The following is a 15204-nucleotide window of genomic DNA, read 5'->3' on the forward strand; positions in this document are numbered from 1 at the left end:
CTGTGTTTGAAAAATTCAATCTTTCATAGTTTGGACCTGCATTTTTAATTGAAATTGCATAGAAAAGATAACTCTTTTTTTTAATCCAAGTATAACAGTATAATTTAGCGAACACTTGTTCCGGCAAACAGCTGAGCTCTGATAGAAGATATCATGAGTGAACTGAGGCTGATTTTCTTGGACAAACTTCTTTAGGTTTCCTGTGCCTTACATCTTTTGTGTTATGGTAAGACAAATTCAATGCCATACATTCTGTCTCAGTGATTCGTGGTTCAAGAGCGAAGGCAATAGTTTCTATTTCCTCCTGATGTGTGAACAGCAATGGATTGATGATATGCTATCAGGAATACAGCCTCATACATCACGTTATCTGCAGGTTTTTTATGGTACTTTGTGTTGCAGCAAACTTCCTGCTGCTCTGATGTCAGTACGTGCAATAGAAAAGAGAAGTAATCTAAGGCATATTTTGTACAGAGGATGCTGGCATTTTAGCAGCTGCAAATCAAAGGTGCCTGTTCTCAAACCTGAAGACGTAGGTCCTCTTATAAGTTAAAGGACATTTACCACAAATGTCAGAATTGTGCCAGTAAGCTGGAATTGGTGAGGCCTGGCAAGAACTCTGACAGCAAGTTTGTGTTAAAGAACCATGCTAGCAGATTTAATTGTTGTAGATAAATTTAACCACAGCACATTTAGTCCTCTTCTGTTCATGAATCTCCTTGACATCATCCATAAATTTTCTATTCACGGTGTCTGTCACAAACCAGCTAAAGCTGGATGATCTGGAGATCCTCTACTCCTTCCCCTTGCTCAAAGAGGGGTCAGAGAAAGCAAGTTGCTCAGGACTGTGTCCAGTTGGGTTTGAATATCTTGAAAAACAGAAGAATCTATAACCTCGCTGGGCAACCTGTTCCACTGCTTGACCACCCTCACAGTGAAATTCTTTTTTCTTGTGTTTAAATGGAATTTACTGTACTTCAGTTCACGCCCATCGCTTCTCATCCTGCCACCAGGCACCACTAAGATGGATCTGGCTTTGTCTTTACTCCATCCCATGAGATATTTATACACATTGATGAGCCTTCTTTTCTCTGGGCCTCTCCTTGTGTGAGAGATGCTCCAGTCCCTTAATCATCTTAGTGGCCCTCTGCTAGACATGTGCCAGTATGTCCATGTCTCTCCTGTTCTGGGAAGCCCAGAACTGGAACCTGCACCCCACGTGTGTCCCAGCAGTGCTGAGCAGAGGGGGAGGATCATCTCCATTGACGTGCTGGCAACGCTCTTCTGAACGCAGCGGCAGGATGCCACTGGCTGTCTTTGCTGCAAGGGCACATTGCTGGCTCCTGGTCAATTTGTTCACCAGGACCCACAGGCCCTTTTCTGCAAGACGGCTTTCCAGCTGCGTCAGCTTCTTGGTCTGTACAAAGGTCTTTTTTTTCCAAGAATTTAGAGGAGGGATTATGATCCCATAGCCCCTTCCTAATGACAGTGTGTGATCACTCCACTGAGCACATGGTATTGTTTTTGCTTTTGTCAGGAAGTGAGGAACAGTAGAGCTGTGAATAGCAATGTTCAGGCTTACATTTCTTTATTAACATATGAATACAATCAGTTGTATTTACCATTGTCCTCCGGTTTGTTTGCTTTCCTCAGCGACTGCTTTGATAGCTTCTGATTCTGTTTCTGGACTCTGGTCTTTTGTCTTTCCTTCCCCTATTCTAGCACTGTGAACCTCTGCAGAAAGATGACTCTATATTCCCTTTGTCTCTAGACCCAAGCTGAGCTTTTCTGCAGGAGGAAATTTGGAATGCACCAGAAGGAATCACAAGTTATGTCAACTATTGCAGTTTGGTTGCTGTTTGTATCATAGCCAAATTGAACAGATAGGTACAGCCTGGATGAAGCATAATGAATAGAATATTAGACCAACAATTGACCTGTTTCTAGCTGGCCTGTATTTCTCCTCATCAGATGAGGTAAAACAGCAGAAGTGCAATATAGCGACTCCAGTGAACGGATTAGCAGGACAGGATTATGGGCTGTTGCGCCCTAAGTGATCTGTAACTCCATTAAGACTCACTTAGACCAACCAAGGAAACCTGTTCAACAGCACTTTTGATTTTACCTCAACCCATACTTCTTTCCCTTTTTACAAACTTTGTAATTCAAAGAATTGAAGAAAGTCTTGTTGACAAACGCAGCTAAGGAGCACAGCAGTAGATTGAGGGAAGACATTGGTAAAGCAGAGCAAACTCAACAGAGGCTCCCAGATGAGGTCCACTTAGGGTATGTTACAAATAGCTGGCATTAATTTACTACTGATACCTGACATAATCCCATTTATTATGTGCTGTTTGTGTACAAGCAGCAGGGAAACAAGCCTGTAATTTCAAGTGGAAACCATCAGAAATATAAAAATAGAATCATAGAATCCTTTAGGTTGGAAAAGACCTTTAAGATCATCAAGTCCAAACGTCAACCCAACACCACCATGCCCACTAAACCATGTCCCTAAGCACCACATCTATGCATCTTTTAAATACCTCCAGGGATGGTGACTCCACCACTTCCCTGGGCAGCCTGTTCCAATGCCTTACAACCCTTTCAGCAAGGAAATTTTTCCTAATATCCAATCTAAACCTCCCCTGCTGCAACTTGAGGCCATTTCCTCTTGTCCTGACGCTTGTTACTTGGGAGAAGAGACCGACCCCCACCTCCCCACACCCTCCTCTCAGGCAGTTGCAGAGAGCGATCAGGTCTCCCCTCGGCCTCCTTCTCTCCAGACTAAACAGCCCCAGTTCCTCCTCACAGGACTTGTGCTCCAGGCCCCTCACCAGCTCCGTTGCCCTCCTCTGGACACGCTCCAGCACCTCCATGTCTTTCCTGCAGTGAGGGGCCCAAACCTGCACACAGGACTCGAGGGGCGGCCTCACCAGTGCCCAGTACAGGGGGACCATCATCACCTCCCTGCTCCTGCTGGCCACCCTGTTTCTGATACGGGCCGGGATGCCGTCGGCCTTCTTGGCCACCTGGGCACACGGCCGGCTCACATTCAGCCGGCTGTCGACCAGCACCCCCAGGTCCTTTTCCGCCGGGCAGCTTTCCAGCCGCTCTTCCCCAGGCCTGTAGCGCTGCGTGGGGTTGTTGTGACCCAGGTGCAGGACCCGGCCCGTGGCCTTGTTCAACCTCCTACAACTGGCCTCGGCCCATCGATCCAGCCTGTCCAGATCCCTCTGTAGAGCCTTCCTTACCCTCGAGCAGATCAACCCTCCCACCCAACTTGGTGTCACCTGCAAACTTACTGCGGGTGCACTCGATCCCCTCGTCCAGATCACTGATACAGATACTGAACTGAACTGGTCCCAGTACTGAGCCCTGGGGAGTGCTCATTTATGAGACCAGGTCTCTCTGCTGATGGATTTATCAGAAAGCCTGCTATGAATTTGCTGCCTCACCTTGCAATGCGTTACAGTCTGCTTAATTAAGTAATTTGCTACAGGCAGTAAATAAATAAAATTGGGATCGTGGGGACAAAGAAACACATAGATTCACTGGTCTGGTTCCAAAGGTAATGCTGGGCCTGCACATACAGTTAAGATAATGTATAATAAGGGCAGTAGCACAAATTTTCCAGGAAATGGAAACTTTACCATTCATATATAATCATTCTGTAAAGGTCAGGTAGTCATAAAATATTGCATAAGAAATCAGACATAACATGGGCTAGACTGACCTTGGGACCTTCACTCTTTTACAGGTGCAGAGTATAAATTCTGGTGATTTTCTTTATTGCCATCTCTTGACAAGATGGTTACCACCAAGAACTTGCTGTGGTTGTTCTTCTTAAATGCAGCACTCCTGGATGCCACCTCAGGTAAGCCACTTAAAATCTTTAAAGAACATCCTTCCAAAAAAGGTAGGAAAAAGGGAAGGTCTTTCTCCTCTACACTGGTTCCATACATGTAATTCACATGCTAGTATAATCAACTTTGTGCAAAGATTAGGAGTAAGACAGACTGAAATTAGATAGCATCATGTTGTCTTATTAAAAACATGAGCCAATCAATATCATGATTAACTATTATTCATGTTGAAGTAAATCTAGTGCAATGAAATTAATATTGCTAACTGGTTTGCAGTAGTGTCTTGTAGCATAGTTTAAACCAAATGAAAAAAATACTGCTATGAAAATACTGCTGAAAGACTGTTCCTATAAATCTGCAGTTTTCAGTATGGAATTAAGAGGGAATATAGTTTCTTTGGCTGCAATGCACATTTGCTTTAAAAGACTTAAAATTCAGCCTTGCAGATGCACATGGAACCAACCAATACTTATTTAAATTTATATAATTTAATGGGAGCACAACAGTAAGACACAGTTGATATCCTGTACGGTATCACAAAGTTCAAGAGGTGTGTATTTTGCTCACAGTTGTGTCCTTGAGAATTTCATGTATGTGGAATAAAAACCTGGAGACTGTAACAATCCAGTCTGCACATTTACACATGCAGATCAGAAGAGTGCTGGGTTTTCTCAGAAACCAATATTTGCTATTTCTGAGGACTTTCTGAATATTACTGATGTTTTACAGGGATAATTTCTTGGCTTTACTATTCCTAGCAAACACCTCTTGAGTTGTGTCATGCCTGCCAGCCTCTCTCACTTTGCCTTGGCAAGGTGACTTCCCTGCTTTAATTCAGGCACAAGCACTTGTAAGAGCAAGGCAAAAAAAAAAAAAAAAAAAAAGGCATAACTCTCACTCGTCTTTCAGAGAAGAGATCTGAAGTGTTATGCTCCTGCTAGGAATTTTTTCTGATCAGGATACCTGTCTGTCTACTGTTCTTTGCAGCTATAAATAAGAAAACAACATCCATCATATCCCCCAGGATATGAGGGCTATAGACTGTGTTGCTTATTTTGCCCACTGCTTTTACAAAGACAGTACTAAGTGCTTGAATAATAACAATAGAAAACAGAGAAACAGAAACTAATTCAATGAAATCAGAATAAGAGACATTTAGAAAAATAAAAATAACCGAACAAGGAAGCCCCAAAAGTGACACAAAAAGCAAGCCAGTGTTTGAAATTTTTGTAGGCAGCCTGACTCACATCCACAATGAATTACAGACTATTATTCAGATGAGGGATTATTTGAATACACCATACGTTATATAAACATAACAGTGTGACTCAAACCCATGGCTTTATATATCATTTCTTAAAGCAAAGCACGCCATTGGGGAAGGTTGAAGGGAGCATTTGGGTTTTAAATCAAGCTGTGCAATTTTGTAGAATGCACAAACCATTACTTACTGAAAATTACTCTGGCTTTCCAAAAGTTTCCCCTACTACAAGAACATATATTTTAATCATGAAGCCCAATAGAGTTTACATGACCCAGCCTGGAAGTGAAGGAGGAATTTATATAGTGATCACTGTTTGCTGTTCATTTTATGTTAAAGCCTGATACCTGTCTCACAGTATAGTCACTTCTTGAATGTGTGGGAATTACCAAGTATTTTGTGTATGCTACTCAAAATAAAAAAGGCCTGAGAAATGCACAACACTTCTAAAATGCTGTATCAGACCATGGACCACGGCTAAGCATGTCACTACTTTATTTTTATGTGAAAATAATGAATACATTTTTCCTATTGGATATGAAATGAGTACCTTATGCAAGTTTTCTTTATACTTGTTTCACATTTTTTTCACTACACATTTAAGTTTACAGAAAAAAAAAACCAGTTGCAGATAAACAACGGGTGTTTCACAACTTAAAATACTGTTGGTATTTCAAATTAGAAGCACAGGTTTAAGGAAACACCACAAATATTCTATATTACTTCCACCCAGTCACATCTTTCTGTAAACTTTGTCTCTTTTTATTATGATGACAATAAGTCTGTGCAATGCTTGATTTATTTAGCTCCCAGCACCTTCTGTCCATTACTGCTAGCAACTACACACTAAGTATTACCAGAAAAAATTCAAATATTAGTAAAAAATGCAAACTATTCTCTTTAGTCTGACAGAATGTTAATCCAACCCTACGCATATGAAAAACCGGTTTGCTAGATGACAGATTTGGCCTCAGTTGTCTCTGTTTGCAGCCTTTTATTAATTGAAAAGATCATTTTGGGAGGCTACCAAGCCCTTGTGGAATATGGCACCACTAATTACCTCTTGTTTCCCACAGACCTTGCACCACAGTTTTAGCATACGAGAACACACTTCACTGTGATGCTTGTATGACGCTTTGTAAGACGTTCTCTCATGCTGATTGACCTTATGGTGCAGCACTGCCCTTCCTTCTGTCTTTTGAGTATATTAGCCACTCCATCATCTTGCCGGGAACAGATATCAGACTGACTGGCCTGTAGTTCCCTGGGTCTTCCTTTTTACCCTTTTTAAAAATAGGGGTTGCCTTTCCCCCTTTTCCAGTCACCGGGAACTTCACTGGACTGCCACGACTTCTCCAATATGACGGATAGTGGCTTAGCCACTTCATCCGCCAGCTCCCTCAGGACCCACGGATGCATCTTGTCAAGTCCCATGGACTTGTGCACCTTCAGGTTCCTTAGACGGTCTCGAACCTGATCTTCTCCTACAGTTGGTGGTTCTTCATTCTCCCAGTCCCTGCCTTTGCCTTCTGCGACTTGGGCGGTGCGGCTGGAACATTTGCTGGTGAAGACTGAGGCAAAAAAGTCATTGAGTACCTCAGCCTTCTTCATGTCCTGGGTACCCAGGTCTCCTTTTTCCTTCCAGAGAGGGCTCACATTTTCCCTACTCTTCCTTTTACCACCGACATACCTACAGAAGCCTTTCTTATTGCCCTTGACATCCCTGCCCAGATTTAATTGAATCAGGGTGTCGTGGTTTCAGCCCGGCCGGTATCAAAGGACCACGCAGCCGCTCGCTCACTCCTCCGCCCCCCTCCGGTGGGATGGGGAGGAGACGGAGGAGAGAAAAAGAAAAAGAAACTGGAACTTCGAGGGTTGAGATAAAGGCAGTTTACTGGGACAAACACAAAGAGATTACAACAACAACAACGGCACTAATGAAAAAGTATACAAAAAGAGTGATGCACAGTGCAACTGCTCACCACCGGGGACCCGACGCTCCGCCACTTCCCCCACCGAAAACAGAGAGCACCCCCCGGCCCGCTCCCCATTTATAGACTGAGCATGATGGCACATGGTATGGAATAGCTCCTTGGCTAGTCCAGGTCAGCTGCCCCGGCTATGCCCCCACCTCCCAGGTTCCTGTAAAAATTAACTCTATCCCAGCTGAACCCAGGACACAGAGCTTTAGCTTTCCTAACCTGATCCCTGGCTGCTCAATTTGTCTGTATTATTCCCAGGCTACCTGTCTTGTTTCCATCCTCTGTAGGCTTTGTTTTTGTGTTTCAGTTTGATCAAGACCTCCTTGTTCATCAATACAGGCGTCCTGGCATTTTTTGTCTGACTTCTCTTTCTTGGGATGAATTACTCCTGAGTTTGGAGAAGGTGACCCTTAAATATTAATGAGCTTTCCATTGGCACCTCTTCCCTCTGGGGCTCTATCCCATGGTACTCTACCAAGCAGATCCCTTAAGAAGACAAAGTCTCCATCGCCCATCTGACAGGGTGTCACCACCATCCCCAGTGCTGGGAGAAAACCTGGCTGTGCTCCTTCACCCACAAGGTCCTCACCTGCTTCTTTCTCTTCCTTCCCTACAGGTGGCACCACCACGACCACTGTTCCCAGCTTCACGCAATCCATTCCTCCAGGTGGGCCTTAATTTGTCATGTCTTTTCTGGCCACTGCTTTTGGCGGTAGCAGTTAGGGGCTCACAGGGTGGGCTTGCTCTTCTCCATGGGAGAGTAGAGCCGGGGAAACACACAGCCTAATCAAGCAGAGGGTGGCAGTCCTGCTGGCCTCAATCTCCTCGAGCACTGCTAATGCTAGAAGGTTTTCCCATGTTTTCCCTGTCTCCTTCTTTCCAAGGTGCCTCCCTGAGCCTGGTGAACGGCAGGAACCGGTGCGAGGGGCGCGTAGAGATTTACCAGAACGGGCGCCAGGGCACCGTCTGTGATGACAACTGGGACCTGAACGATGCCAATGTCGTGTGCAGGCAGCTGGGATGTGGCTTTGCTGTTTCTGCACCATCAAATGCCTACTTTGGGCAAGGCACTGGCAATATCTACCTGGATGATGTGCACTGCACAGGGAACGAGTCCTCCCTCTTCCAGTGCAGCCACCGTGGCTGGGGCGTCCACAACTGTGGCCACAGTGAAGATGCCGGTGTTGTGTGCTCAGGTACTGTTGCTTTTCCTTCCTAAATACCAGGAAGCTTTCAAAAGTGGCCCTTGTTGTCCGCAGTAAGGTGTGCGTTGGAGATGTGTTCAAGGGTTGTGGGTTTTGTTGCCCCACCACGGAAGACCACCCTGCGGAGACCCCAAAGTCCCCATCGCCCATCTGACAGGGTGTCACCACCATCCCCAGTGCTGGGAGAAAACCTGGCTGTGCTCCTTCACCCACAAGGTCCTCACCTGCTTCTTTCTCTTCCTTCCCCACAGATGCCGGAACCTCGACCGCTATTACCACTACACCAACTGTTCCATGTACGTCTGCTTTTACCATCTGTCAGATGCATTCCTTTGGAGGTGTATTAGTTACTAGTTTATAGGTTGGAGTTGTATCATTTGAATATTGTAATACTTTTGGTAAAAATCATAATTGGTTCCAACTGCTTAAATGCTACATACTGGTCCCCCATGTCTGGCTGATTCTGTTGTTGCAGGTGAATTTCAAACTCTCTTGGTTTTGTGGGAAATCATCTTCGCTCCAGGGCTCTATCCCACAGTACTCTACCAAGCAGATCCCTTAAGAGGCCAAAGTCTGTTCTCCTGAAGTCCAGGGTAGCGAGCTTGCTGTGCGCCCTCCTCGCTGCCCGAAGGATCTTGAACTCCACCATTTCAGGGTCACTGCAGCCAAGGCTGCCCTGGAGCTTTACGTTCCCCACCAGCCTCTCCTTGTTGGTGAGAACAAGGTCCAGCATAGCACCTCTCCTCATTGTCTCCTCTATTGCTTGGAGAAGGAAGCCATCATCAACAAATCCAGGAACCTCCTGGATTGCTTATGCCTTGCTGTGTTGTGCCTCCAATAGATATCAGGGTGGTTGAAGTCCCCCATGAGGACCAGGGCTTGTGAACGTGAGGCTGCTCCTCTCTGCCTATAGAGGGCCTCATCCACTCCATCTTCCTGGTTGGGTGGGCTGTAGCAGACCCCCACTACAATGTCACCTGTCCCTGTCCTCCCTTTAATCCTGACCCATAGGCTCTCGGTCAGCTCCTCATCCATCCCCAGGTGGAGCTTCATGCAATCCAGCAGGTCATTGACATGGAGGGTGACACCCCCTCCTCATCTCCCCTGCTTGCCCTTCCTCAAGAGCCTGTATGCTTCCATTCCAACACTCTGCTCACAGGAGCCATCCCACCACGTCTCCGTGATACCAAGAAGATCATAGCCCTGCAAGCGTGTGCACGCCTCTGACTGCTCTTGTTGACTCCCCATGCTACGTGCGTTTGCATAGAGGCATTTAAGTTGGGCCCCTGATGAAGCTGAATATCTCATCTGAATTTGTTTATCACTTGCATTGTCAAATTTTGTCACTCACTAAAACCAGATATTTACAATAAGAAGTCCGCCCTGCGGAGATCCCCAGGCTCTCCCTCGCCCATCTGACAGGGTGTCACCACCATCCCCAGTGCTGGGAGAAAACCCGGCTGTGCTCCTTCACCCACAAGGTCCTCACCTGCTTCTTTCTCTTCCTTCCCTATAGGTGTCAGCGCCAAGAGCACACCCAGCTTCACGCAATCCATTCCTCCAGGTGGGCCTTAATTTGTCATGTCTTTTCTGGCCACTGCTTTTGGCGGTAGCAGTTAGGGGCTCACAGGGTGGGCTTGCTCTTCTCCATGGGAGAGTAGAGCCGGGGAAACACACAGCCTAATCAAGCAGAGGGTGGCAGTCCTGCTGGCCTCAATCTCCTCGAGCACTGCTAATGCTAGAAGGTTTTCCCATGTTTTCCCTGTCTCCTTCTTTCCAAGGTGCCTCCCTGAGCCTGGTGAACGGCAGGAACCGGTGCGAGGGGCGCGTAGAGATTTACCAGAATGGGCGCCAGGGCACCGTCTGTGATGACAACTGGGACCTGAACGATGCCAATGTCGTGTGCAGGCAGCTGGGATGTGGCTTTGCTGTTTCTGCACCATCAAATGCCTACTTTGGGCAAGGCACTGGCAATATCTACCTGGATGATGTGCACTGCACAGGGAATGAGTCCTCCCTCTTCCAGTGCAGCCACCGTGGCTGGGGCGTCCACAACTGTGGCCACAGTGAAGATGCCGGTGTTGTTTGCTCAGGTACTGTTGCTTTTCCTTCCTAAATACCAGGAAGCTTTCAAAAGTGCCCCTTGTTGGCCACAGCAATGTGTGCGTTGGAGATGTGTTCAAAGATTGTGGTTTTCATTGCTCCTACCACGGAAGACCACCCTGCGGAGACCCCCAAGCTCTCCATTGCCCATCCGACAGGGTGTCACCACCATCCCCAGTGCTGGGAGAAAACCTGGCTGTGCTCCTTCACCCACAAGGTCCTCACCTGCTTCTTTCTCTTCCTTCCCTACAGGTGGCACCACCACGACCACTGTTCCCAGCTTCACGCAATCCATTCCTCCAGGTGGGCCTTAATTTGTCATGTTTTTTCTGGCCACTACATTTGGCGGTAGCAGTTAGGGGCTCACAGGGTGGGCTTGCTCTTCTCCATGGGAGAGTAGAGCCGGGGAAACACACAGCCTAATCAAGCAGAGGGTGGCAGTCCTGCTGGCCTCAGTCTCCTTGAGCATTGCCAATGCTAGAGGGGTTTCCCATTTTTTCCCTGTCTCCTTCTTTCCAAGGTGCCTCCCTGAGCCTGGTGAACGGCAGGAACCGGTGCGAGGGGCGCGTAGAGATTTACCAGAACGGGCGCCAGGGCACCGTCTGTGATGACAACTGGGACCTGAACGATGCCAATGTCGTGTGCAGGCAGCTGGGATGTGGCTTTGCTGTTTCTGCACCATCAAATGCCTACTTTGGGCAAGGCACTGGCAATATCTACCTGGATGATGTGCACTGCACAGGGAACGAGTCCTCCCTCTTCCAGTGCAGCCACCGTGGCTGGGGCGTCCACAACTGTGGCCACTATGAAGATGCCGGTGTTGTTTGCTCAGGTACTGTTGCTTTTCCTTCCTAAATACCAGGAAGCTTTCAAAAGTGGCCCTTGTTGGCCGCAGTAAGGTGTGCGTTGGAGATGTGTTCAAAGGTTGTGGTTTTCATTGCTCCTACCACAGCAGACCACCCTGCGGAGACCCCCAAGCTCTCCATTGTCCATCTGACAGCGTGTCACCACCATCCCCAGTGCTGGGAGAAAACCTGGCTGTGCTCCTTCACCCACAAGGTCCTCACCTGCTTCTTTCTCTTCCTTCCCCACAGATGCCGGAACCTCGACCACTGTTACCAGTCCACTATCAACTACTCCAGGTACGTCTGATTTTACCATCTGTCCAATGCATTTCTTTGGAGGTGCATTAGTTATTAGTTTAAAGGTTGGAGTTGTATCATTTGCACATTGTAATATTTTTGGTAAAAATCATAATTGATTCCAACTGTTTAAATGCTACATACTGGTCCCCCATGTCTGTCTGATTATGTTGTTGCAGGTGAATTTCAGACTCTGTGGATTTTGTAGGAAATTGTCTTTTCTTTGTTCCATCATTTTTATGTTATTTGGGCTAGTACCTCTTGCTTTTGCTCATTCTTGTATGCTTTAAGGTAACCACATGCAAAATAGCAAGGGAGAGTCAGCATTCTTCAAAGAGATCATCACACTTGTATCCTGAATGACAGTAGTAGAACATTTCCGTTTCTGTGGAGATTTAACCTCCTGTTGCTATGGCTTGGATACATAAAATATATTTTCATTTGATCAGAAGTATATCTAAATTAATTACATCTATATCTTATTTTCTTTCTTTTTTTTTTTTAAAGCTAGAAAATATGTTTGTGGTGGCTTACTTTTTGATTCCTTTGGAACACTTCAGAGTCCTTCTTATCCTTCGAATTATCCAGATAATGCAGATTGTTTGTGGCAAATACAAGTAAAGGATAATTTCCGCATTATGCTTACCTTTGGAAGTATTCAGTAAGTAAACCAATTTCTGCTTGGACAATAAATGGATCCCAAATCTCAACTACAGTCACAGTTCCCAAGCACATTTCCCATGCTTATAAGTGAAGTAGAAATATTACATGGGAATTGTGTGAGTGCAGTATCTTAGTTTATTGTTTTTTCAGCACTTAAAAACCAAAGTTTACTAAATGTATTTTATTATATATTCATGTTTCTTCCTCAGGTTGCAAGGCGGATGCCAGAATGACTATATTGAGATCTTTGATGGGCCACCCAATACTTCTCCCCTGCTGGGAAGAATTTGTTCTAGTTCTCATCTCACGTATACATCATCCTCAAACTTTATGACTGTCAGATTTCACAGTGACTCCAGATATTCCAGTAGAGGATTTCGTGCTGAGTATCGGTCCTTTCCAGCAGACCAGACCACCAGTAAGTTTCTATTCTGTTTGTAATGTTTTCTTTGCACAGAAGTTTTTATACCAGCTAACATGGCTTCACTAAGGGCAAATCATGCCTGACAAATTTGGTGGCCTTCTATGACGGGGTTACAGTGTTGATGGATAAGGGAAGAGCAACTAACATCATCTACCTGGAGCTGTGCGAAGCATTGGATGCTGTCCCACTTGACATCCTTGTCTCTACATTAGAGAGATGTGGATTTGATGGATGGACCACTTGGTGGAGAAGGAATTGGCTGGATAGTCACATTCAAATTGTTGTGGTCAACGGCTCGATGTCCAAGTGGACAGCAGTGACGAGTGGCATTCTGCAGGGGTCAGTACTGGGACCAACGCTATTTAACATTTTTGTTGGTAACATGGACAGTGAGATTGAGTGCACCCTCAGCAAGTTTGCCGATGGCACCAAGCTGTGTGGTGCAGTTGACATGCTGGAGGGGAGGGATGCCGTCCAGAGGGACCTGGACAGGCTTGAGAGGTGGGCTCATGCAAACCTCATGAGGTTCAAGGCCAAGTGCAACATCCTGCACATGGGTCGGGGCAACCCCAAGCACAAATACAGGCTGGGCAATGAGTGGATTGAGAGCAGCCCTGCGGAGAAGGACTTGGGGGTGTTGGTTGACAAGAAGCTCAACATGACCCAGCAATGTGTGCTTGCAGCCCAGAAAGCCAACTGTATCCTGGGCTGCATCAAAAGAAGCGTGACCAGCAGGTCAAGGGAGGGGATTCTGCCCCTCTACTCCGCTCTGGTGAGACCCCACCTGCAGTTCTGCCTTCAGCTCTGGGTCCCTCAACATTAGAAGGACCTGGACCTGGTGGAGCAAGTCCAGATGAGGGCCACGAAGATGATCGGAGGGCTGGAGCACCTCTCCTATGAGGACAGGCTGAGCGAGTTGGGGTTGTTCAGGCTGGAGAAGAGAAGGCTCCGGGGAGACCTTAGAGCAGCCTGCCAGTGCCTACGGGGGGGCTACAAGAGAGATGGGGAGGGACTTTTTGCAAGGGCCTGTAGGGATAGGACATGGGGTAATAGTTTTAAACTGAAAGAGGGCAGATTTAGATTAGGTATTAGGAAGAAATTCTTCACTGTGAGGGTGGTGAGGCACTGGCACAGGTTGCCCAGAGAAGCTGTGGCTGCCCCATCCCTGGCAGTGTTCAAGGCCAGGCTGGATGGGGCTTGGAACAACCTGGTCTAGTGGAAGGTGTCCCTGCCCATGGCAGGGGGGGCTGGAACTAGGTGATCTTTAAGGTCCCTTCCAACCCAAACCATTCTATGATTCTGTTCTGATTTTATTTGCTAAATAAGTATTTGTTAATGTTGTTGCAGAAATTTCACATAGATAACATTCCTACTTGTATTTCATAACTGGTTATTACCCAATCACTTTCAGACAATAATTATTTTTTCATTTTAAAAAAATTCTTCAAGTATCAAATTAATTGCCTTTACATGTTTTCTATGTTGGCCAGTCTAAATTCATATTTCTTCTTATCACATCATTATTCAGATATATTTTTACTACCTTTGTGGACAGATTTTCATAGAATCATAGTAACATTGGTTAGAAAGGCCCTTTGGAGGCTTCCTAGTTCAACTATTCAAAGCAGAGCTATTGCCAACACCAGGCCAGGTCCATTATGAATTTGTATAGCTGAGTCTCTAGAAACATTCAAAGGATTAAATGTTCAAAGCCACTTCTTTTAGGTGACCTGCTCCAGTACTGTCCTGCAGTCCCAGTGGGAAAGTTTATCTAATGTGCACTCACAACTTCCCCAGGCACAAGTGATAGCCATCACATTTGGCTCTGTTGTCTTTTTAACTGCCTTTCAAGAGGCTGTGTGTTGCCAGTAGGACCCTGTCATCAGATATCTGTCTCTACCAAAGGTTGAACTCTCCCTGGTATCATTGCTTTTCATGTCATGGACTCAGTGAACCATCATGGAGATGGTTTCAGGATCCCCTCCCACCCAAGTAGTGTTTCTGAAAGGCAGTCTGCATATTTAGTTCTACACCTTCCACAAAAGCCTTTGGATACTTACTCAGGAAAACTCCCACTTCTTAGCAATTAGTGTGAGTGGTGATACAGGCTCAAGGTCTCAGTAAAAGCCTATTTTAAGCTACATATTTTTGTCAGGAGAGTAACTGAAGGTCAGCTGAAGTTTGTCAGAGTCTGTTGCTTATTTGTATCTAAATCTAAGGTGTAAAAATAAGTGGTTTGGCTTATGAATTCTCTTCCCTAAATGGTAGCAGCTATTGCATTTGTTGAAGTTGTAACATGCAAGTATTATCAAGTGCCTGAAATTATGAATAATTCATATTTTCTTCCCTAGCCCTTGTGTGCTTGACAACCTACATGCGCGCAGCTGTAGACAGACACTATCTCCAGTCACAGGGCTACTCGGTGTCGAACGTCAGCCTGTCTGACCCTTACTGTAGACCAACAATTACATCAACCGAGGTTATATTCAACATTCCATACAACGGCTGTGGTACACGTAGACAGGTTGGTGTCAACATATTTTGGAGAGCTCTCCAAGTCT

At 45.9% G+C, this 15204-nt stretch overlaps 1 protein-coding gene across 1 annotated transcript in view; it reads left to right on the forward strand.

The window, feature by feature from the left end:
• The first annotated feature begins 3807 nt into the window (after positions 1-3807).
• LOC126043212 (deleted in malignant brain tumors 1 protein-like) overlaps positions 3808-15204 on the forward strand; it is a 40511-nt gene continuing 29114 nt past the window's right edge. The window contains 5 exon segments of the mRNA XM_049811259.1: positions 3808-3874; positions 7991-8302; positions 9323-9352; positions 10054-10409; positions 10856-11251. Of these exon segments, the coding sequence (XP_049667216.1) occupies positions 3808-3874; positions 7991-8302; positions 9323-9352; positions 10054-10409; positions 10856-11251 (1161 nt within the window).

The sequence above is a fragment of the Accipiter gentilis genome, chromosome 9, assembly GCF_929443795.1.
Source record: "Accipiter gentilis chromosome 9, bAccGen1.1, whole genome shotgun sequence".
Classification (NCBI taxonomy): Eukaryota; Metazoa; Chordata; class Aves; order Accipitriformes; family Accipitridae; genus Astur; species Astur gentilis.